This window comes from Mytilus trossulus, chromosome 10 (genome assembly GCF_036588685.1).
Source record: "Mytilus trossulus isolate FHL-02 chromosome 10, PNRI_Mtr1.1.1.hap1, whole genome shotgun sequence".
Taxonomy (NCBI): Eukaryota; Metazoa; Mollusca; class Bivalvia; order Mytilida; family Mytilidae; genus Mytilus; species Mytilus trossulus.
Genome location: NC_086382.1, coordinates 4,337,360 through 4,360,226, shown reverse-complemented (window position 1 = coordinate 4,360,226; position 22,867 = coordinate 4,337,360). Strand labels below are relative to the sequence as shown.

Below are 22,867 nucleotides of genomic sequence, written 5' to 3'. Positions count from 1 at the left end.
TTTCAGATGGAAACTATCAATGATGCTGTTTCTCCTCAAAGTAATAAAAGTCCACGATCTTCACAGGTTTGCTGTTTCACAAGGGTTGGAGGTAACCATTATAGTAAATTTAAGAAAATGTACCAAAAAAAGTAGTAGTATTTGACAAGGTAAAAGATGTTGAAAAAATTTATATGGAGTTGGCAAGTTGTAAAACGTTGCTCTCAAAATATGTTTTGATATTTTGAGAGATCTGGTAAATATTTTTTTACTCTATAATCATATACTTTCATCTTGCATCTGTGTTTTTGGCTCAATTTCTTTTTTTCTTTGATAAATTAAAAGAGATTCATTTGTTTAAGTCTGTGTTTTGGTCCGTTAAGTATTCCTCTGTTAGTGTGTCCGCTCTGTATCATGTTACAGATTTAGTTTACGATATTCTGTGCTCTCATTCATATGAAACTTAGTACACATATTCATTATGACATGAACTAGAAAATTGATAAATATAAAAATTGAATTAGGTCAAAACTTTTTTTATTAATTGATGATTTCATTTGACAAATCAGGGTTTTGACAAAAATCTTACCGTTCACTGGAAATGGAAATACGAAAATATATCCCGGAATAAAATTATTATAATCAGTATCTTAACTCTTACAAAAGAGAGGCTAAAGATACCATAGGGAGAGTCAACTCATAGATAGAAAATAAACTGACAACGCCATGACAACAAATAAAAAAGACAAACAGACAAATAATTGTACATACGACACAATATAGAAAACTAAAGACTAGGCAACACGAACCCCACTTAACACTAGGGATAATCTCAGGTGTTTCAGAAGGGGTAAGCAGATCCTGCCCCACATGTTACACCCGACATGTTGCGTTTGTTTTTCAATGCATTTGATTTGTTTTTGATATTTAAGTTGCCAGATTGCCACAGAATGTAACTTTGTTTGAGGTTGAAAGTAGAAGTATAAAGCTTGCATGGATGACACCGACTGACGTTAAGGGAATTTTATATGGATACCGCGTCATCTTAAGGGTAGAAGGTGTATGCAAAGTGGAAGTAGTGTATCAGTGTACAGATTGTGTAGGAGCAGTAAGTTATAATTTCTAAATAGCTAATCAGATGTATTTATTACTCTGTTTTGTAATGCAATTTGGATGTAACAATTTCTTTCATTGGCTAAAAGGTGCCGTCAAATCCACAGTAGACCAGTCGTTACTAAGGAGGGACCCACCATTATAAATTGAATGAATCCACAAATGGTCGATTACTACTATATAATCGAAAATAAAACAACACCTACCTCGAATTCGCCGTTTTAGTGTAACTTTATCCGAATTTGAAGCGAACATGTAACGTAATAACTGCCAGTTTGGAAGTTTTCATTTGTATGGCGTCACGTTTAGCCATGACGTCTTAGTGCCAAAATCATTCATGAAGTTTCACGGATTTTTTTCTATTTGTCAAATTAAGACTTTTTTTCAAGTTTTATCGATTTTTTTTCTTTTTGTAATGCATTAGAATCGAAATAACAGTACTGTAGTTGAAGAGTTGCAACCGTCAATTTTAATTTGACGGTATCAAATCTCCGTTTTATTTTCTCCGCTACGCGTCGCCAGTAAAACTGCATTTGCGACCGTAAAATCTTCAATTGACGTTGGCTACTCTTCAACTACAGTACTAAAATTTCTTAATTGGCTTATATTGAAAAGAAATTGCCTTATCAGAAATATTTCATCATTTTGAACTTAACTAGGCCACTAAAAAGCAAATTTGTTTGATCTTTTACTTAGTCATGTAAGTTGTGATCAGCCTAGATGGATACTGATTGGTATTGCGTCATCATTAGCTTTAGCAAATGACTATAAGTGTTAACTTATGTTTTATTTTTTTTTTCAATAACGAGACTTAGCAGTATTTTATTTTACGAAACACAGAGATCCTGTTACAGATTTCCCGGTGCAAACACTGAAGTGGTTAAATACAATTACTTTTAAAACAGTAATAACATATTTTTCACTGAAGGGGATGCTTTTTATGTCATTCTCTGGAACGCGACGTACATTCAAATTCATATAATGACTCATTGAAACCTCTTTGAAATCAGAAGACGTTAATATGGACAGTTCATTTAACTTTAATACTTCAATTTCTCATCTATTATAACAGTTGTATCATATATGGGGAAAGTTATCCCACAAGTTTTATTAATTTGCCTTAAAAAACAGTTTTTAGGAAATGAGAGGTATGAATAGACCAAAAGAAATTCTAATAATGAAGACAAGGCGGCTTGTTAGTGGTATTTATCGTCATAAAGTTATCTGTGTGTATCATATATAATTAATTTTAGGCATATGAGATAAATATTTGATCATTTATTGATCCTCACTCTATTCTATGATGTGGTTAGAATTAGATTTTTCGAAGAAATTTTGCACATATCGCTGTAGATGACGTCTTAAATGTCAATAAATTACACTCAAACTTTTGACCGGAATATGACAAAACTTGACAATAATGCTAGAAATTACTAAGTCTTCGTCAGGAATAATACTACCAAATCAACGAACATCTTATTCGGTTGTACCCACAAAATAATCAACAGATAATTGACAGTTGTAGGAAATTTATCCTGCATTTGATTGCAGTAAAAAACAATTATAGGTCGTAAACATATTTTTTTGAATGTTTCTATGCACATTTATTTTGGTTTTTTCAATCTTTAGAATATGTTTGGAACCCTGATGTTACATGGTTACTTAATTTTATACACAAGTAAAAAGAGGTGAACATTTGATTGGTTAACCTCCAATTTGAAAGTCTGGACCATCAATGCTCTTCAACTTTGAACTTGTTTGGCTTCATAAATATTTTGATATGAGCGTCACTGATGAGTCTTATGTAGACGAAACGCGCGTCTGGCGTACTAAATTATAATCCTGGTACCTTTGATAACTAATTCCGGTGATAGTTAAACTCTTATATCATGTATATGAAATGAAGTGTTATTTAAATTTATTATATTAACTTCAGAGGATACCACTATACTCATGCAAAGTATTCAGAGTAAAAAAAAAGCATACATTTGTCAGAATAACTCACTTGAATTTATTTATCAAGTATCAAAATACAATTGATATCTTTTTGAAACAAAATGAGCTTTGCATATTTTTTTGAAAAGTGCAAATTTGTAAAAGGCAATAAGGGAAAAACCAATTCTGGTTTTTAAAATTAATAAGACATTTAATAGATATAGGAAGATGTGGTGTGAGTGCCAATGAGACAACTCTCCATCCAAGTAACAATTTAAAAAGTAAACCATTATAGGTTAAAGTACGGCCTTCAACACGGAGCCTTGGCTCACACCGAACAACAAGCTATAAAGGGCCCCAAAATTACTAGTGTAAAACCATTCAAACGAGAAAACCAACGGTCTAATCTATATAAACAAAATGCCTGTTTGCAAATCAAATGTGATGGAAGTTGTAAATTCAAAAGAACTCCTTTTTTTGTCAATTCGATATTATTATAAAAAGTTTATACAAAATTCTATTTTGTATAGAGGCAATAACGAGGTATTATAAGCAACAGCAGAAATTGCACATTGTTGGATCAAAATTTCCTGTGAAACTTAATTGTTTTTTTGGCAATTTCATGCGATGTATATTTCAGCAAACAGTTCTCCTTAAAACCTGTGATGTCCAAAAGAAGGTGAATATCAGTTCTGTAGATGCATACTCAAAAGTTGTTACAACGATTGATGGTCTGTTCCCATATATCAGTTATCATGTCTGGATTGCTGCAGTAAATGGAAATGGTGACGGAGAAAAAAATGAAACATTAGTTATGACAGACTCTGAAGGTAAAATATTTCCATTTATAAGAATTGAAGTAAAGTTATGGAAGGTGATCAATGTTATTATGATGTTGAAAAAACAATTCCTATTTTGATCATAGAGAATCTAAATTTTCCCTTTACAACAGAACGTAATTAAAACGGTTAGCTGATTTTACAGCGTATCTCCCATTTGTGTTAAATACTACCTTAAGCAAATAAAATGAAAAAATAGTTCCACCGAACTTTGTTTTCTTGCTTCAAGTAAAGAAAAATCCCTATTAGTTGATAAATGTTTTATTAAAAGAGTTATCTCCCATTTCATTTAAAAAATGTCTCTTAAAACAAAAACATAAGGATATTTGTTTGAAAATTTTGTTTAATACAATTAATCAAGTTTTTGTATATAAATAAATTTAAACAGTCTAACCATTAAATTGCAAATCTGTCTCCAAATTTGCAGTTTTTCGGCAAACAACTAGACCAATTTTGTACTGTGATTGTACAATCCAAGATGGGGTTAAGGGGTATATAACACCAACAATAATTCAAACAATCACACAAAATTAATGTAGATAACTTTCTGGATAAATTTGCTTTAATATGGTAACAATTTTTTTTATCATTTCCATCAACATATTTTAGTCCCTGAAATAGCAAGCAGTGTGATAACTACAGTACAAAGTGCAACAGTCATAAAGGTCAAATGGACCAAACCAACTGTGAAACCAGGCAACACGACGTATAAGATAAAAGCGTATGAAGTTTTGGGAGGAACATATACATATGTGAAAGATATCATAATAAATGGTTGGTACTTATATAGTGCAATATAAAGGTGCACTCAAGTCATGCTTCATTGATTCCCTTCATAATCAACCAAATTTTCAAACGGAAGGGGAGATCGGGCCCCCAAGACCACCCATGAACCAAATCTTATTTAAAGATAAATAAGCCTTTACCAGAATATGAAAACTAATTAGAGGAGTTTGTTCATTTGAAGAATGAAAAATAATAAAATTGAGAATGGAAATGGGGAATGTGTCAAAGAGACAACAACCCGACCAAAAATATAAAAACACAACAGCAGAAGGTCACCAACCGGTCTTCAATGTAGCGAGAAATTCCCGCAACCGGAGGCGTCCTTCAGCTGGCCCCTAAACAAATATATACTAGTTCAGTGATAATGAACGCCATACTAATTTCCAAATTGTACACAAGAAACTAAAATTTAAATAATACAAGACTAACAAAGGCAAGAGGCTCCTGACTTGGGACAGGCGCAATAATGCATCGGGGTTAAACATGTTTGTGAGATCTCAACCCTCCCCCTATACCTCTAACCAGTGTAGAAAAGTAAAAGCATAACAATACGCACATTAAAATTCAGTTCAAGAGAAGTCCGAGTCTGATGTCAGAAGATGTAACCAAAGAAAATAAACAAAATGACAATAATACATAAATAACAACAGACTACTAGCAGTTAACTGACATGCCAGCTCCAGACTTCAATTAAACTGACTGAAAGATTATGATTTCATCATATGAACATCAGGCACAATCCTTCCCGTAAGGGGTTTAGTATCATACCATCATAACATATATGAGAAGAACATAACCCGTGTCATGCCAACAACTGTTTTTAGAATAAATGTGTTTAGTTCCGACGCAAAGACATTATCAGTGACTCAATATTAACTCCAAAATATGCAATCTTTAATGACTTGACAACAGTATCGTAATTATATCCCTTCTTAATAAGTCTATTCAAAGGTTTTGTAAGTTTATGAGGTGAATACTGACACCTTTGTGCTTTATAAAGAATATTTCCATAAAAAATTGGATGTGAAATACCTGAACGTATAAAAAGTCTGCAAGTTGAGCTATATTTACGAATGATGTCTTTATACCGATGATAAAATTTAGTAAATGTTTTGACTAGTTTGTGATATCGAAAACCCTGGTGTAATAATTTTTCAGTAATACATAAATTTCTCTCGTTAAAATCTAAAACATTGTTACATACACGAGCGAATCGTACAAGTTGAGATATATAAACACCGTAAGATGGTGACAAGGGAACGTCACCATCTAAAAACGGATAATTAACGATAGGAAATGAAAAATCATCCCTTTTATCATAAATTTTAGTATTCAGCTTTCCGTTAGTGATATAGATATCAAGATCGAGGAAAGGGCAGTGGTCATTGTTAGTATTAGCTTTATTTAAAGTAAGTTCACCAGGATAAATTTCATTAATATACATGCTGAAGTCGTCATTATTGAGAGCCAAAATATCATCCAAATATCTAAAAGTATTATTAAATTTGTTTATCAGATGTTGTTTTGATGGGTCTTTGCTTATTTTTGTCATAAATTGTAACTCGTAACAATACAAAAAGAGGTCCGCAATAAGTGGTGCACAGTTAGTCCCCATTGGAATTCCGATAATCTGACGATATACGGAATCCCCAAAGCGAACAAAAATGTTATCTAGTAAAAATTCAAGGGCATATATAGTATCAAAGCATGTCCAATTAACATAGTTTTTTTGTTTATTGCTACTAAAAAATGACCTAAAAGAGTTTGAACATATATATTCACATTCTGATTTTTTGAATGCCCATTTAATTAGATGTGTGAATTTTTTCTTAATGAGAATGTGAGGCAATGTGGTATACAGGGTAGAAAAATCAAAACTTTGAACAGATTCAAAATCACCAATATAAGCATGCAATTTATCAAGTACTTCCAAGGAGTTCTTGACACTCCAAAAGTAATTTATTCCACTATTTTCGAAGGCCTTATTTGAACAATTTATTATAAGGTTTTTAATTGTACCAAGTGTGCTGGTAAGAATAATAGACAATTTAGTAGTTGAACAATGGCTTGAAGACGAAATAAATCTATATTTGTAAGGGGTTTTGTGTAGCTTCGGAAGCCATTTCATAATGTTTCATCCTTTGATTCCCCATTCAACATATTATCAACACTGCATTAAATGTTATCGGTATTCTCTGAATTTTTATATTATTATTTTTTTCAATAGAGGTTCATGGATATCCCTGTTCAAAAGTGTGAATATATCAACCTAATGATAAAGTAAAGTTTGTTATTTTTTGTTTTTTTTTTAGAAATAATAGTTCTCATAGATCTGATAGATAAATCATGAAATACATACTCTTTATGATAAACATTATTATTTAAAGAAAATTGTTTGATATTTATATGTTTGGTTTACTTTAAAGGATATGACAAAGAAACTGTTGATTTCACTGGACTAGAGGAGTACTGGGACTATACATTTACTGTAACAGCAAGTACAATCAAAGGTGCCGCTACATCACTTATGACTACAGCTGTAAAGACAAACCAAGCTCGTAAGTGTTTTAATCCACCATTTTCTACATTTGAAAATGCCTGTACCAAGTCAGGAATTTGACAGTTCTTGTCCATTCGTTTTTGATGCGTTTTGTTATTTGATTTTGCCGTGTGATTATGGACTTTCCGAATTGATTTTCCTCTAAGTTCAGTATTTTTGTGATTTTACTTTTTACTATGTTTTCCTTACTAATCATGTTTTAAAAACGTACAAAAATATACATAGTTGTTAGATATAGTAAAAAGAATGTATGAACTTTATGATGCGTCAGTCTCACAACTGGTACATATGTAATACCAGAAATGACGTACAAAGGTAAAAAAATTTCCCTAGAAGTATAGAAATAAAGGTAGACAATTTTTCTTACCACCGGCTTACTATATTTCCTTAATTTTGATATGTTAACGTACGTAATTAAACAAACACCAGAGTTCTAAATGCTTAATATCCATAGAGAAGGAAGTTGCTACCAATAACTTCATATCATCCAAATTTAATGGTTTTCGCAATACTGTTGAGGAATGGGAATCATACCTTGATCAAACTACTATTCTAGTACCTGCGCATAACGTTCTTTTCACCGGAGATTTCAATTTCCACCTAGACAATCTCAGCGATCCAGACGCATACCGTTTCCATCAGATCCTTGATGATCGTAACCTTACACAACATGTCAAAGATGCCACACACGAACGTGGGCATATCTTAGACCTTCTTATTACAACCAAAGACAGTCAGATATTAAACGGGGTTCCAAACGTTCAGTGTCCTAACATCAGTGATGCACAAGGTACCTAGTGTGTGACCATTTTCTGTTCATGCAACGCTAGCATGCCAGACAACAAAGAGTATGCGCAAGGATATTTTTTTTAGAAAGTGTAAAGAGATCGAAATGACGGCATTTAAAAAGGACATTTTAGATTGTTTTTCAGGTACTGGAATAGATAGTTCCGTAGAGCAACAAGTCGAACATTATCATGGTAATTTATTCAATATTTTTGATAAACACGCACCAGTCACTATCAAATCAGTTGTGTTAAGACCTAATACAGAATGGTATTCAGACGATCTTAAGGCTGCCAAAAGAGATAAGCGAAAAGCGGAGAGAAAATGGCTGGATTCGAAATTGAAAGTCCATCTTCAAATTTTTAAGAACAAGTGTAGAACTGTTGGTAAACTGTTGTATATCGCAAAGGAAACATATTACTCTTCTAAAATTGAGAATTGTGGAAATGACCACAAACAGTTATTTAAACTAACAAAAAATCTTATGAGTAAACAACAACAAACCCCGTTGCCAAGTTCATCCTCGGATTTAGAACTGTCAAACTCATTTGATGATATTTTTGGGATACGATTGCTTACCGTTGACTCATGCTACATTCACTCACGTCATTCATTTTATTCTAAACATTCAGCAACATCTCAGATTCTTATGATTGTCTTGGTTTAAAAGGTTAAAACAAGCAAAAGGATTGAACATAAACAACTTTTCTGTAATGTTCTTCTCATAATCTTCATGTGTGATATTTCCCTGGACTTATATGCGTGTTTTTATTAACACGGAAAATCAGTATTAAACAGTATTAATATTAAGTGTTTTTATAAATTTAGAAACACGTCAGAGGGAAGTCCCTAGTTTTGATAAATGCGAGAGTTCTCTGAATTCCGATAATTCTATTTCTGTCATAAGAACTGAAGTGGAGTGTTTTCTATATGTTACCGTTATGAAACTGATATTTGATATTGTAGTCTCATAAAGAAATGGAGAACCATTCAACATATCATTTAATAAATGTTCTTGTTTCAAATCGCAAGTCGCGGTTTGTTTATGTATCAATGTGCATGCGTATAGTTTTCCTGATTTCAAGGGGTATCAGATTGAGTGGTTGCTCTTGATTCCCCGCTTCATTGATAAATTTGAAATTCATTGGATTCTTTTTATGTCTGTCTGCTTTTGAGGGTTATTGTTGTTACATAATTTTAAATCATATGCATAATTTAAATTAAAATAAATGAATTGCTCGTCGTAAAAGTTACCTATAATACCCCTTCAGCCGAAATGGAGTCTTCCATATTATCGTTTCGAGTTGTCTCCCTGCCAGAAGTATTTCCGTCAAAATCTATATACTCTTTACGACTCGACAAGAACAATTAACTCGTTAGATGCCGATAAACGTCGTATTAGATTAAGAACGATCTCAATTTAAACAGAGGAGTGTGTACGGAAAGGAGTCATGCCACCTGACCAAAAGGAACTTCAATATTTAAAGAGTTAGAAATGGGGTTCCTCCTAGAATCACGGTGATAAGATACGGAAGCAAGTTAACTCGTACCACGGTAACTTGTACCACTCGGAAGTCGTACCATTCAGAACTCGAACAACTGTAAACTCGAACAATTAAAAATACATATGATGTTTAATGGGTTTTTGTTTGTAAACTTAATAAAAATAAAGTTGAATTACTTGAATTTTATACTGGATTTTAATGAAAACTTAGACAAAAATAAAAAATAAAAAATAAAAGCATTATTTTAAACTGATCTTTTAAACTAGAATTTTATCCAGAAGAAAGTTAAAACATTGCTTTAACTGTACCTTAAATTGAATATATATATATATCCAATTTTAGTTAATTAAAGCTGTAATCCATGATCACAAATTGAATGCTTTGTTTACAACTGTTGAAAGCCATGTGCTTTTTTGACGGGAAAATTCCGGACCTCAGTTACATTTTCTTGTTATTTATAGAGAGTTAAAATAATTTTGGAAATCATTTTGACTAACTGCTAAGATTTATTCAAGAAAAATTAATATTTTCTTCTGGTGAAATTGTTAATACTTTAATAATCTACATCTGCCACAGTATTTTCTATCCAACAGACAAGGAACATTAGCTACAAATTGGTCATTGTACTTTCAAACTATATACATTTTACAGACTTAGGAGATATTGAGTTAAAGTAACGTATATCATGTATATTCATCATTTAACACCATTTAAATGCATTTATATAAGTTGGTACGAGTTAGCAGTGGTACAAGTTTGTATGGGTACCATTTTTGTTTAGTAGTTCGAGTTTACAATGGTACGGGATAACTATAATTCCTATCCAGCTGTACCAGGGTTGCCAAAAATGTTTGAGACTCACGCAAATGCATGAGACTCACACATGTTCATGCTTTTTTGGCGGGCAGTATCCTTGGATTTATTTGTTTCCTCTTTGATCTTTTCAATTTTAGTCAAATCTCACGCATTTGCTAAATGAAAATTTGGCAGAACTGCTATACATGTGTCAATGAAAACTATGGCAATCGTATAACTCAGAGCATTCTGCTCTTTGATTGTCAATTAGGTTGTAACAATAAGAGATGGACTAAAAGACCAAAACGTAGTGAAGGGTGATAACATTGCATTTCTACAGGCGGATGTTGAATTCACTGGAACAACTTCGTTGTCATTCAAACACACAACCAATGATGAGATGCGAACTTTCATTCAAAAGGCCCCGAACAATATAAAAAAGAAGATGTGGTATGATTGCCAATGAGACAACTATCCACAAAAGACCAAAATGACACAAACATCATTAATAACTATAGGTCACCGTACGGCCTTCAACAATGAGCAAAGTCATGCGAGCTTGATCCTATTCCGTCGAACCTCTTGAAACAGTGTTCCGATGTTATCGTACCACTAATTTCAGATATCGTCAATGCATCATTTGATGAGAGCATCGTGCCGTCAGACTTTAAACAGGCTCTTGTGAGACCTCTTCTGAAAAAAAAACTGGACTTGATTCCGAAATTTACAAAAATTACAGACCAGTGTCCAATTTACCCTTTATTTCAAAAACTCTGGAAAAGGTAGTTGATAAGAGACTAGATTTTCATTTAGACTCGAACTATAAGTGTAATTGTCGGGTCCACTTCAGTCAGCAGACAGACCACGCCATTCAACTGAAACTGCATTAGCGAGAGTACATCATGATATTAATGCGGCTTTAGATAAACAGTCATCAGTAGTATTGGTGCTATTGGACCTTTTCGCTGCATTCGATGTCATTAGATCACAGAATTCTTCTAGAACGTCTGTCATTTTCATATGGCATACCTGATTGCGCTCTGTAATGGATTAAGTCGTAATTGACGAATAGACATCAGCGTGTGATGATTGCAACAACTACATCGAAGAAATGTCATCTAACATTCGGGGTTCCACAAGGTTCCATGCTAGGCCCGAGATTGTACTGTCTTTTCTCTTGACCAATAGGTGAAATATGCCATCGCCATGGCATGACACATCACTGCTATGCGGACGACACACAAGTGAACATGGTTGTCAAGCCACTAAACAACTGGGAGAACTATTTTTCGAAACTTGAACTATGTCTTTCCGACATTAGTTCATGGATGTCAACAAATATGTTAAAACTGAATCAAGTTAAAACCGAACTTATCTTATTCACTACGAAACATGTGAAGGCTAGTGTACCAAATCTCCAACTCAATGTCGGCAACAGTCTAGTCACATCCATACTTGATTATGGGAATATTCTGCTGAACGGTATCAACAAGACTACATTAAACAGATTACAAAAAGTACAAAATACGGCAGCTCGTCTAATCACCAGGACAAGAAAACATAAACATATTACACCGATACTTGCTGATTTACATTGGTTACCCGTCCAATATAGACCACAATACAAAATACTGACTTATGTGTACTGCGCTTTGAATGACATTGGCCCTGCTTACTTTCGGGAACTAGTTAATCTACCCGTGCCAAACCGATCTTTGCGTTCAAGTTCCAAAAAACTACTCACCGTTCAAAAAGTGAGGACGAAGACGTACGGTGAAAGACAATTTGATTGGGCAGCGGCATCTCTATGAAATAATCTCCAAAACAGTTTAAGACAATGCAAGTCCCTAGAGTGCTTTAAAATACAGCTAAAACTCATTGCTTTTAATTAGATTGAATTCTTTTCTTTTTACGGGCTTTTTTACTCTTTGAATTTCGTTTTAGAGTTTCTGCTTGTTCTGCATGTTTTAAACCATATTATATTGTGTTTTTTTAGTCTGTGTTTTAACATGTATTTCGTATTGACATTTTATTTCATGGTAGGTATTTTTTATTTAAGTACTTGAATCTGACACGATGTATTTTTTTATATATTTTATGTGATTGTCATTGATTTGTTTTAATTACCATGTGTATGTACAGCGCCTTAGAGTAATTTTTATTTTTTATATAGGGCGCTTTATAAATTTTCATTATTATTATTATTATTATACGCTGATGTCGTCTATAATAACAAGTTTTGCTTTCCATACTTGTAATTACATTCTTGGGACCAAAGATCTAAGACCATTAAGTCATCAACTGAAAATTATATAAGAAGGGCTTCTTATATAATACGTGAACAAATCTCTGAATTAAAAACGAAGACCCACACTTCGAACAGTTATAGACCTGTTTGTCTATATTATGTGATAAAACATTTTCAGACTTGACGCCTGTAAACCGGATGGATAAATGTATAAAACATGAATCATTCAGGCACTCTCTGAAAAGACGCAATAAGGTTGTTTCTTTTTGAAAGAAAAAAATGAGAATGGAAATGGGGAAAAAGTCAAATAGACAACAACCCGACCAAATAAAAAACATCAGCACAAGGTCACCAACAGGTCTTCAATGTAGCGAGAAATTCCCGCACCCGGAGGCGTCCTTCAGCTGGCCCCAAACAAATATATACTAGTCCAATGATAATGAACGCCATACTAATTTCCAAATTGTACACAAGAAACTAAAATTAAAATAATACAAGACTAACAAAGGCCAGAGGCTTCTGACTTGGGACAGGCGCAACAATGCGGCGGGGTTAAACATGTTTGTGAGATCTCAACCCTCCCCATACCTCTAACCAATGAACAAAAGTAAACGCTTAACAATACGCACATTAAAATTCAGTTCAGTTCTGAATATGGCATTGCAAAGATGAAAGACTTTGATAATTCAAAAAAACTATGTAAACCGCCGTAAAAGAATTAAAATCCAACGGAAAAGGAACCACATCGCACTTTAATTGATATCGGAAGCTGACATGAAAAACTGGCACTTGCTAGTTTTTAGGCTACTGAAACCTTCTGTTGGTTTTACAAATTAAGTGCAATTTGATTTTAGATTGTATAATTAAACATTCTTATCTCATATATAAAATCAAAATATAAATTATACGTTTTCATATGTTATATATAATCAAAATACATTTTCATATATGGCTGAAATGAAGGATAAGATAACAAAAAATACACTTGTGCCGTTTAAAGCAGAGTACGTGACAAAAAAAATATTATGAACTTACTTAGTACCAAGGACCAACAATACAATGATAAGGAAAATGTCACTGAATTTCTGAATTATACACATATTTTTGGTGTATAAAAGCACCATTATGTCTTTATATATTGTGTCTATTGAACAGTACAGGCTTTACCTTGTGTAAGAACTGGTTGATTCAACCTGGTTTTAACACTTTCTAAACTTCTAATTTGTGTGAAGAAAAGTGCATATCATAGCGGGTTTTTTTCCAAAACAATGTGTAAGCAAAACAAAGAAACATAATAGGTAAAAAGGGTAAAACAAAAGGGGTATTTCATTTAACATCTTTTTACCGAAAATACATGTTTTGTAGATTGTTATTTTGATAGGAAATTACACCCATTAATACGCCTTTAATCTAAGAAATAATCTCAGTTTGATATACATCATCTTTTATTTCAATATGGCATAATACTTGTTTCTTATTGAAATATGAAACATGTTTAACTTTGTATAGTATTTGGATAAAATTCGTAAAATACTTATTTAAACCTGAATTAAAAAAACCGATGGTCTTTCCTTGCTAACTGCCATCCTTTAATGTTTATCAGGAAATAAATTTTGCTATTTTTAAGTATTATTGACATGAACGGTTTCTTTAATGTTTAATGTTGTAAATGAAACCCATTAAAAAATGCGTGTTATGTTTTTATATCCTGTTAGTATTTTTAATATAATTCAAATGGACTTTTCTTCTATTTTTCAGCTCCAGGAAAAGTGACAAATTTTGAGATAATGACACCAGCGAATGTTTTTACGACAATGCAAGTTTCATGGGCTATACCTCTATTAAGAGAACGAAACAGTATCATAAAAGAGTATACAATTAAACATAACATCAGTGGGGTATGTGTAAATATTTTAAAGTTAAGCTGATAAATAACTGTGCTGACATTAACGTCAGAAATCACAATACTCTAATTAATTATATATTTTAAATGAAATCATTTGTACGGTACGTTTTTCTTTATTATTGATTATTCAATAGAACTACAAACAAACATTATTAAGAAGCAAAATGAAAAAAAAATCCCAAGAATACAAATAGAAAGTGAATAAGTGTAAAACTTTGCAAACGTCAATTTTCCAAATCATGTTTAGGTACGAAATGTTGTTATTGTAAAGAACATGAAGAAGATAGTGAAGGGAAAATCAAAATTAAAACACCCTCAATGCAATGCAATTGGGAAAAATTAAAAGACCAAAAGACTAAAACCGTACACACGAAGCTAACAAGTAAATAAATCATCATAAAAACAAGAAAGCAACATGAATTAAAAAACTGCGATGATCAACACATCAACTATGAAGGGTAATGTCATATTATTAAACATGCTTCTTTCATTTTATTACTTATAACAAGAGCATTTCGGAGAACAAAAGCTTTGAGTATTGATTTTTACGTTTATCAAAAGAAGGCAATATGAATTTGTAGGTAGACATGTGAGATAATATCGTCTTATCCTTGTTTTAGATTACGATAGTTGAAACTATTCCTGCGGAATCTGAGATGTTACAAAAATTTTATTACATTACTCCGGATAGATACTACAAAGTTGAGGTACGAGTTATTTATGTGACTTTCATACAAGTTAGAAATTAAACTAACTATAAAACCAGGTTTATCCACTCTTTCGTAACTAGGGAGATGCCTATTACAATTGTCAGAGGAATATGACAGTTGTTTTCTATTCGTTTGACAGATTTAAACTTTTGCTATTTTATAAGAGTACGGGAGTTTAGTTTAGTTTTACCTTTTAAACATATAAAATGCGAATGAAGAATTTGACTATCGATATTAGACCAATACTACCAATTAAAAATGCAGATACAAATCCAAGGACAAACAACAGTTAACAAAATACTACACTGAAAACCAAGGCAGATCCACAGAACAAAATTAAATCCCACATAAAGCACAGTTGAATTTGAATGTTATTGATATGACAAAATCATATAAAGGCAAATAACATTTCATTAATTTAATGCATCTTTCTAACGCGTTTCTCTAGATTAACCTACTAAATGAATCACTACAAATTCAACCGGATAGTGGTATCGACCCAGTTCTAGTCATGAGAAGTATGACTTAGAGAGAAAATGTGTGCGTCTTTGGCGTTTTCTTTCATTAACCTTTATCGGACAGGTCATTTTAGGTAATAAAATAACCCAGGTTATTGTAAAATAAAACATTCATAATCATCATCATAATCAAGGTCATTGGTAAAATTAGTAGAAATTTTCGTATAAGCCGTAAAACAATAAAAATATGATAACCAGAATGATCCGACAAAAACATGTATTTTTTTAGTTTAAAGAATGACATGTAAATAACCGAAATGAGCAAATTGAAAAAAAAATGGTAGTGACGACTAAGTAGTATAGAACACAAACCTCGGGATTCACATCCAAAGTATTAAGTTGAAGATATTTGCTTCATAAAAGTGGATACCTCCTGCTGTAATACAAACACAAAATGTAGTTAATGATTAGTGATAAATCGAACAAAGCATGTTGCGTTCATCTTTTAACATGCGTTCAGTATTTTTAGTGAAAGAATATTGATAATTACAGTATTTCTCTTTAACAGCTATCTGCAGTAAACATACTTAACCAACATGGAGAGAAAGTACACAAAATATATTTTGCGTCATCAACGAGTAAAGGTAAGCATTAACAGATGTCAAATTGCTTATACTGGTATATTAAACTGCAACGTTATGTTTACATCACAGTAAACTAATTGTCCATATAATCTCAGGGCTTCTATTCACCTTGCATTAAGACATCTGCATTATATATCTTCTGGATGTATACTATTATTCTAGATATTCGTCTTCATTTTTTAAACAATTAATGAAACGAACTAATGTATAGTCTTAATATATCAGAAAATTGTCCACATATACATTCACTTACACTATAATTACAACGAACGATCCTTAACTACTTAGTTTTCCGACAACCTGGAATTGTATTTGATATACTCCAGAACATGCAGAAATCTTGCCCAAAATATAACACATAGGACAAAGGCACGTCCAGCTTCATCCGCGTTATTAGTTCTTCTTTACCAACAAAAGTATATCACAAACGGAGCTCAGATGGTGATAAAAAAAAGCGTAGATTCCTGGATGCTGATCCAGGAATCACGAATGTTAACTTAAATATCATGAACAAAACATTAATTCATATTATTTAACGTAAAGTACACAGCTAATTTTGCATAGGTACTATTTCTGTACTAAAAAAATAAAGTACTTGAACTTGACTTGTAATATTTAGTACAGCCTATTTCTTTACTTTAAAACTATTGTAATATCTAGGTACTTGTATTTTACGGTACTTGATTTGTACTAAATATTTTGGTACAGAAATAATACATGTAAGAAAATCATAACTTTAAAAGATTTGAAAAAGAAAAACTTTCGAAATGCTGAAAATGTAACGGTAGTAACCAAAACTCTATAGTACCTAAATTTCAAGTACAAATAAAGTACTGTAAAATACAGGTACCTTAATGTTACAATAATTTTAGAGTAATAAAATAGCACTGAATATTAAACGTAGATTTCCAGTACTACAAATTGTTAGTACAGAAATAATACCTATGCAAAAGTAGCTGTGTATAATACTAGGAGATTTGTATGATTCGATTTCATTAATTGTCTTAAAAAAAACACCTTGGTATCCTGTCTATCATTTATATAAATACCGATTGTAGATACTTGTCTCATTGACAATTTGTTATATTTTAATCTTCATAATTTGCGATATAAGAGAACATTTCAATTTCCAAAATCATTTACATTCATAATAAATTTGAGTTTGAAAATATGTAACATTGTCATCTGAATAGAACAGGCGGGGGTAGCAATGTGATATTCAAAACGCACCTTGTCGTAGTAAAGCTCACATAACAATGGTAAGAAAAACCCGGAAAACGTCTCAAAATCGGCCAAGTGCACAAAACACTGCACAGAAAACTAATTATTAAGAAGCTTGAAGTCATCGAATAACTGAGGATTATCCTAGATGTTCCAGGTGGTGTAAATTCTTATCCACATCAGATAACTATCGTGTCGCCCATGTAAATATAAAGACAGTGATTAATCTCATTCGATAATTTCACCTTCGAGGGAAAGGATAGACCTGGATTTTATGTGGTCATTTATGACACAGATATTCTGCATTATGATTCCAGACAACCTGGATGATAATTCAGTGTAATAGTATAACATATAATTGTATTAGCTCCTTCATCAATATATAAGTTTTATGGAGTGATCTATTTGTAGCACCATTGTCAGATACAGGATATTCAATTGGAACAGTAGTTGGAGCTGCAGTTGGTGGTATTCTATGTAGTGTTCTTGTTCTCGTATTAATATTTTGGTTATTCTGGAGACACAGAATAAATAAAAATTCTAAACCGTCAAGTAAGTATTAGCGTTTAATCTCGAACTATATTATGCATAATGATGTGTTATACACAGAATGTGACAGTTAGTATAAATGAAGGAAGACACACACACACACGCACGACTTCTCGAGGTCAACACAAAATCTTTATTAACAAGTTTCCATTACCGAAATCGCTGGTTGGAAAAAGATGCGAATACATCTATGAGCGCTGGACAAAGAGCAATCATCATCTTAAAAGTAAATTATCTAAATAACATGAGTATTAGTTAAAAGATATAAACACGATAATAAATGAATCATTCTCTTTTGATCCAGATTAGTTACATAAAAAATAATATGCTATACAAATTAGCATAGAAATATCATATTACTACATTATATCGGTAAAGTAAGTAACATCAACTTAAGTACAAGCAACACCACTATAAATTATCTATATCGAAGAATTCCTGCAGTGAACGAAATTAGAATCAAAGTATCTGCTGGTATCACTCCATGGTTTTTAACATTCAAATATCGGGTATTGTTTTCGAAAAAGACGTCATGTATCAATCAAAATTATACCCATGATAAACACTACTTGTTCATAAAAGGGAATTTGTATATCAAGGCTTACGAATACGGAAAAAATTAAATAAGTAATAAAAAGAAGACGAAAACTATAGGTTTTTTTTATTTGTCTTGAAAATGTTTCGGCATATCAACTATATGCATTGGACTTTATTATCGATTGTACGATTTAAATGAATTGTAGGTGTTTTTTTCTGGAAAAATAAATTAAATTCTGGACATTGTTTTAACAGGAACAAAACATGCACGTGAAGAGTCAAAAATGTGAGTAGAAAGTTCATACAAGCCGAGTACTTGTGGTATTTGATGCAACATGACTTCATTAATTGAACAAATGATTGTGTATCAAATTATGAAATATTTTTTTTAGGGTTTAAATACCATTATTAATTACAATATAAAAACAGAAGATGTGGTATGATTTACATTGAGACAACTATCCACAGAAGACCAAAATGACACAAACATTAACAATTGAATTATAGGTCACCGTACGGCCTTCAACAATGAGCAAAGCCCATACCGCATATAGTCAGCTATTAAAGGCCCGATAAGACAATGTAAAACAATTCAAACGAGAAAACTAACGGCCTTATTTATGTAAACAAATGAACGAAAAACAAATATGTAACACATAAACAAACGACAACCACTGAATTACAGACTCCTGACTTGGGACAAGCACATACATAAATAATGTGGCGGGGTTAAAATGCATGATTATATGAAATGTAATCTACTGAATATATTCGTCCTAAAGAAAATGCATTTTTATTGACTACAACATAATAAATGTAATGCACAGTATGAGATTTTGATTTAGGAGAGATGGGCTTCAAATATTGAAAAAAAAAATATCAAATGATTGAATGGATAAATCCTTCCTTTTAAACAGGGAATTAATATTCAACAACATCTGATCAGGAATATAGCATAATATATTTTCACATCAAATTTAATTTTAATCCACCATGTGTGTGTTTAGAAAGTACTTGTAGTACTTGACTCTGAATATAGGGTAGATCACATTGCTAAACGTCATAATGCACTCACCTGAAAAACATTAGAGACATGCGACAAAGTGCGCTATATGCATTCATGAAGTATCTGTGATTCAGATGGTTACCTTCAAAAGTCATCGCGCAAATATTACAAATCAAGATCAAATAGCTTAGCAGTACCAAAGTTCTAGTTTATATTCGGCACGAAACACAATTATCATAATTTTTATAGTGAACCTTAAGAACGCCAGTAAAGTCATCGACCTAGTGATGGCTATAAACAATTGTAATTGAATATCAAATACGCAAAATTTGACCTTTCATTTTATATCGGTGATAAATGCCAAATATAAGACATTTGAAAGTAGCAAGTGTTAAAAATACATTTTTTGTAAGAGCGTGATCTCTCCGTGTCTACCGATAACTTGATGTGTACCGACATTTAAAAAAATGTTGATATAAAGTCCTATTAGAGATTTCCAATAAAATGACTTTAATCGACACAACCGACCTAACTCAACGTATTTCGTCCGACTGCATTGAAGCTTGACTGAGGGGAGCATACACTGCATGCATGTTTTGCTCTTTGAACACGCATTATTGCTGGAATATGCCTTCAGTAAAAATCAACCCCAACTATTTTTTTACTCTTTAAATATTTTGTCATTAAACTTTGAATGATTGTATTGACATAAATACTATAATGAAACAAGTAAATTAGCAACTTGTAATCAAACACACCCATCATTTCTTGTCATTTCACTTGTCCCATATTTTAGTTCATCTCACATTATGAATTTTAAAAACTACCAAGACGACATTTAGCATTCAAATATTAAAATAAATAATTCCGAAGCGAGAAGGTTGCCTTTTTATTGTTTTAAAAAGATTTAACGTTTAAAGTAAATTCCAACACACCCGAATGTAAGAGGTGTACTCGACATTAAAACAAAATAATATTTTTATATAATTTAAATGAAGATAATTTGATGTGGGCAGAAATTCATATCAATGATATATTTTTCAAAAGTACTTTCTCGTCTTTACCTATACCAAATTATGGGGCGAGGTTTTTGTTTAAGTAATCCTAAAATTGCATCCGAGGATACAAGGGTAGAGGGCGTACTTCCCCTTTTCGATCGCTAAAAAAGTTTTAAAATTTCATGTTTTCCACAATATCATTTTTTGCGTTTAATTGTCCAAATTGTTGTTTGCATCGCTTCGCTCGTCAGTATAAATTCAATTATTGAAAACTACACCCTCTTTCAAATATCTTGGATCCAGCCATAATCACGAACTGTATTGCACGAAAAAAAAACCTTAAATGATTGTCGTTTGACTTTGATAAATACTTTTTAAAAACAACAATGTCTGAACATTAGGCATCTCGCATGTGATTTAAAAGTGTAAGACTACAAACTGAATTAGATTTTTTCCCTTGATTTAGTAGCTCGCTGAATACAGAAATGTGATACTGACGTGTAATCTAATGGACACATGGGCACTACATTAAATCTGCTATACAATTATGACCACATATAGTTCTACAGATACTCTGTACTTTTGACATGACAAAAGGTCTCGCTTTTCTAGACTCTCTATGATTTTTTTATTCTTAATTTGTGATATATACAAAAATCAAGGTGTAGTATGATTTTCAATGAGACAACTCTTCACAAGAGAACAAATGACACAGAAATTTAACAAACATAGTCCAACGCAGGGGTTTCAACAATGTGCAAAGCCTATACAGCATAGTCAGCTATAAGAGGCTTCAAAATGACAAATGTAAAACAGAAAACAATAACAGCCAAATTAATGTAAAATAAATCAACGAAAACACAACAACAAACGATAAGCACTGAATTAGACGCTTATGACTTGGGACAGTCACATCCGTACTAGGACAATGGTGTAACAGTACGAATTCAATATTATAAACGGGATTATTATTCTTAATTTATTAGTTGTAGTTGTTTTAAAGATAGTGTTCAGCAGCTGTGGATACTATCATTTCGGTACATGGAGCTTATTTGGAAATACTAGAAATGGCTAGCTGTTTTTATGCTTCGTTTCAGTCTCACGAGTCAATCCCTTTCTATCTGTTTAATTGTGATCATGATTATTTAATAAACATGCTTCTATAATCTCCATTGGCTATAACTTGGATATTTATAAAAACTATGTGTCATAGATAGGCATGCGTAAAATAAGTTCTCGACATAAACTGGCTACAATATAAAAAAAAGTTTTAAACCTCACGTTATACTTAAGACGAAGAAGCCTGAAGCTATATATAATACATGCACTTACGACGAAGATTATACCTCAAGCTATAGCACTTATGATGATGATGATACTGATGTATGTCTTATATCCAGCGACAAATATTACATATATATTAAGGATGATGAGAATTTAATTTAATTATAATGAAAAAAACATATACTTTTTTAAACATGCCCGACAATTAAGAGTCGCATTTTCATATGCTAGCTAACAAGAGAGCGTAACCACTATACAGAAACACTTCTATTTCTACCAGTAAACCCAGTAACGTACTTCAATAATGTCATTGAAATGTTAATCGTGAAACTCGTGCTTAAAATATTCCCGCGGAAATGTGTGTACTCGTGGTTTACGTAAGTAACGTATCGGACGTTAGTGGATTTGAAACTATTTTTCTCTGTCTGATCATATTAAAATCGTGTATTATTTGCGATATTATTTTGTTTAAAATAAACTTGATTAAGGAAAGAATGCTGTTTTACTGGAAAAAAACAGACTCTTTTAACTGTTATTGTAGAAATGAAATACGTGCTCCCTTTATGTTCGTTCGTACCTTCCGTCAATTTGTAAGAAAGCTCTAGTAAGACCGATAGATATGAACACAATCAACCATGACTATAACGTAACATAGCCATGACATTTAGATGTATTATCTTTTTAGTGGAGACCAGTACGAAGACATAGGAATGGACAGTGCATCTTCTTACCAAGACTTTGGAGAAAAAGACAGTCCGAATATATACGACCAGATTGGTCGAGTAAATACTGTAGACAAACACTATGAAAACATGTTACCTTAAAAGTATTTTAACCTGCTTTGCTTTATTGATATTTATTGTAACAAATGTCATCTTGCACTACCCATGTACATTGAAAAACCGTCATTACCTTCAGATTGTTTTTTTGAGAACTAATGTTTCAAACAAAACTGAACCATGATAACGAAAACGAACAACATAATGTGACCAATTCAGAAATCGACAT

The 22,867-nt window shown here is 32.2% G+C and overlaps 1 protein-coding gene across 1 annotated transcript; it reads left to right on the top strand.

Annotated features, from left to right (window-relative positions):
* LOC134686746 (tyrosine-protein phosphatase Lar-like) lies at positions 1-22,757 on the top strand. Its single transcript, XM_063546470.1, has 11 exons — positions 1-91; positions 912-1,087; positions 3,668-3,857; positions 4,476-4,640; positions 7,079-7,210; positions 14,305-14,444; positions 15,073-15,159; positions 16,189-16,264; positions 17,897-18,037; positions 18,827-18,857; positions 22,545-22,757. The coding sequence occupies exons 1-11, from the start codon at positions 7-9 to the stop codon at positions 22,681-22,683; spliced, it is 1,362 nt and encodes a 453-aa protein (XP_063402540.1). The 5' UTR covers positions 1-6; the 3' UTR covers positions 22,684-22,757.
* Positions 22,758-22,867: the final 110 nt, after the last annotated feature.

What these genes read in the sequence shown, in the direction of transcription:
- LOC134686746 (XM_063546470.1), top strand. Translation starts at nt 7, where the DNA reads ATGGAAACTATCAATGATGCTGTTTCTCCTCAAAGTAATAAAAGTCCA. An exon ending in TGTAAAGACAAACCAAGCTC is followed by an intron (nt 7,211 to 14,304) that starts GTAAGTGTTTTA and finishes TCTATTTTTCAG; the next exon opens with CTCCAGGAAAAGTGACAAAT. An exon ending in TAAAAATTCTAAACCGTCAA is followed by an intron (nt 18,038 to 18,826) that starts GTAAGTATTAGC and finishes TTGTTTTAACAG; the next exon opens with GAACAAAACATGCACGTGAA.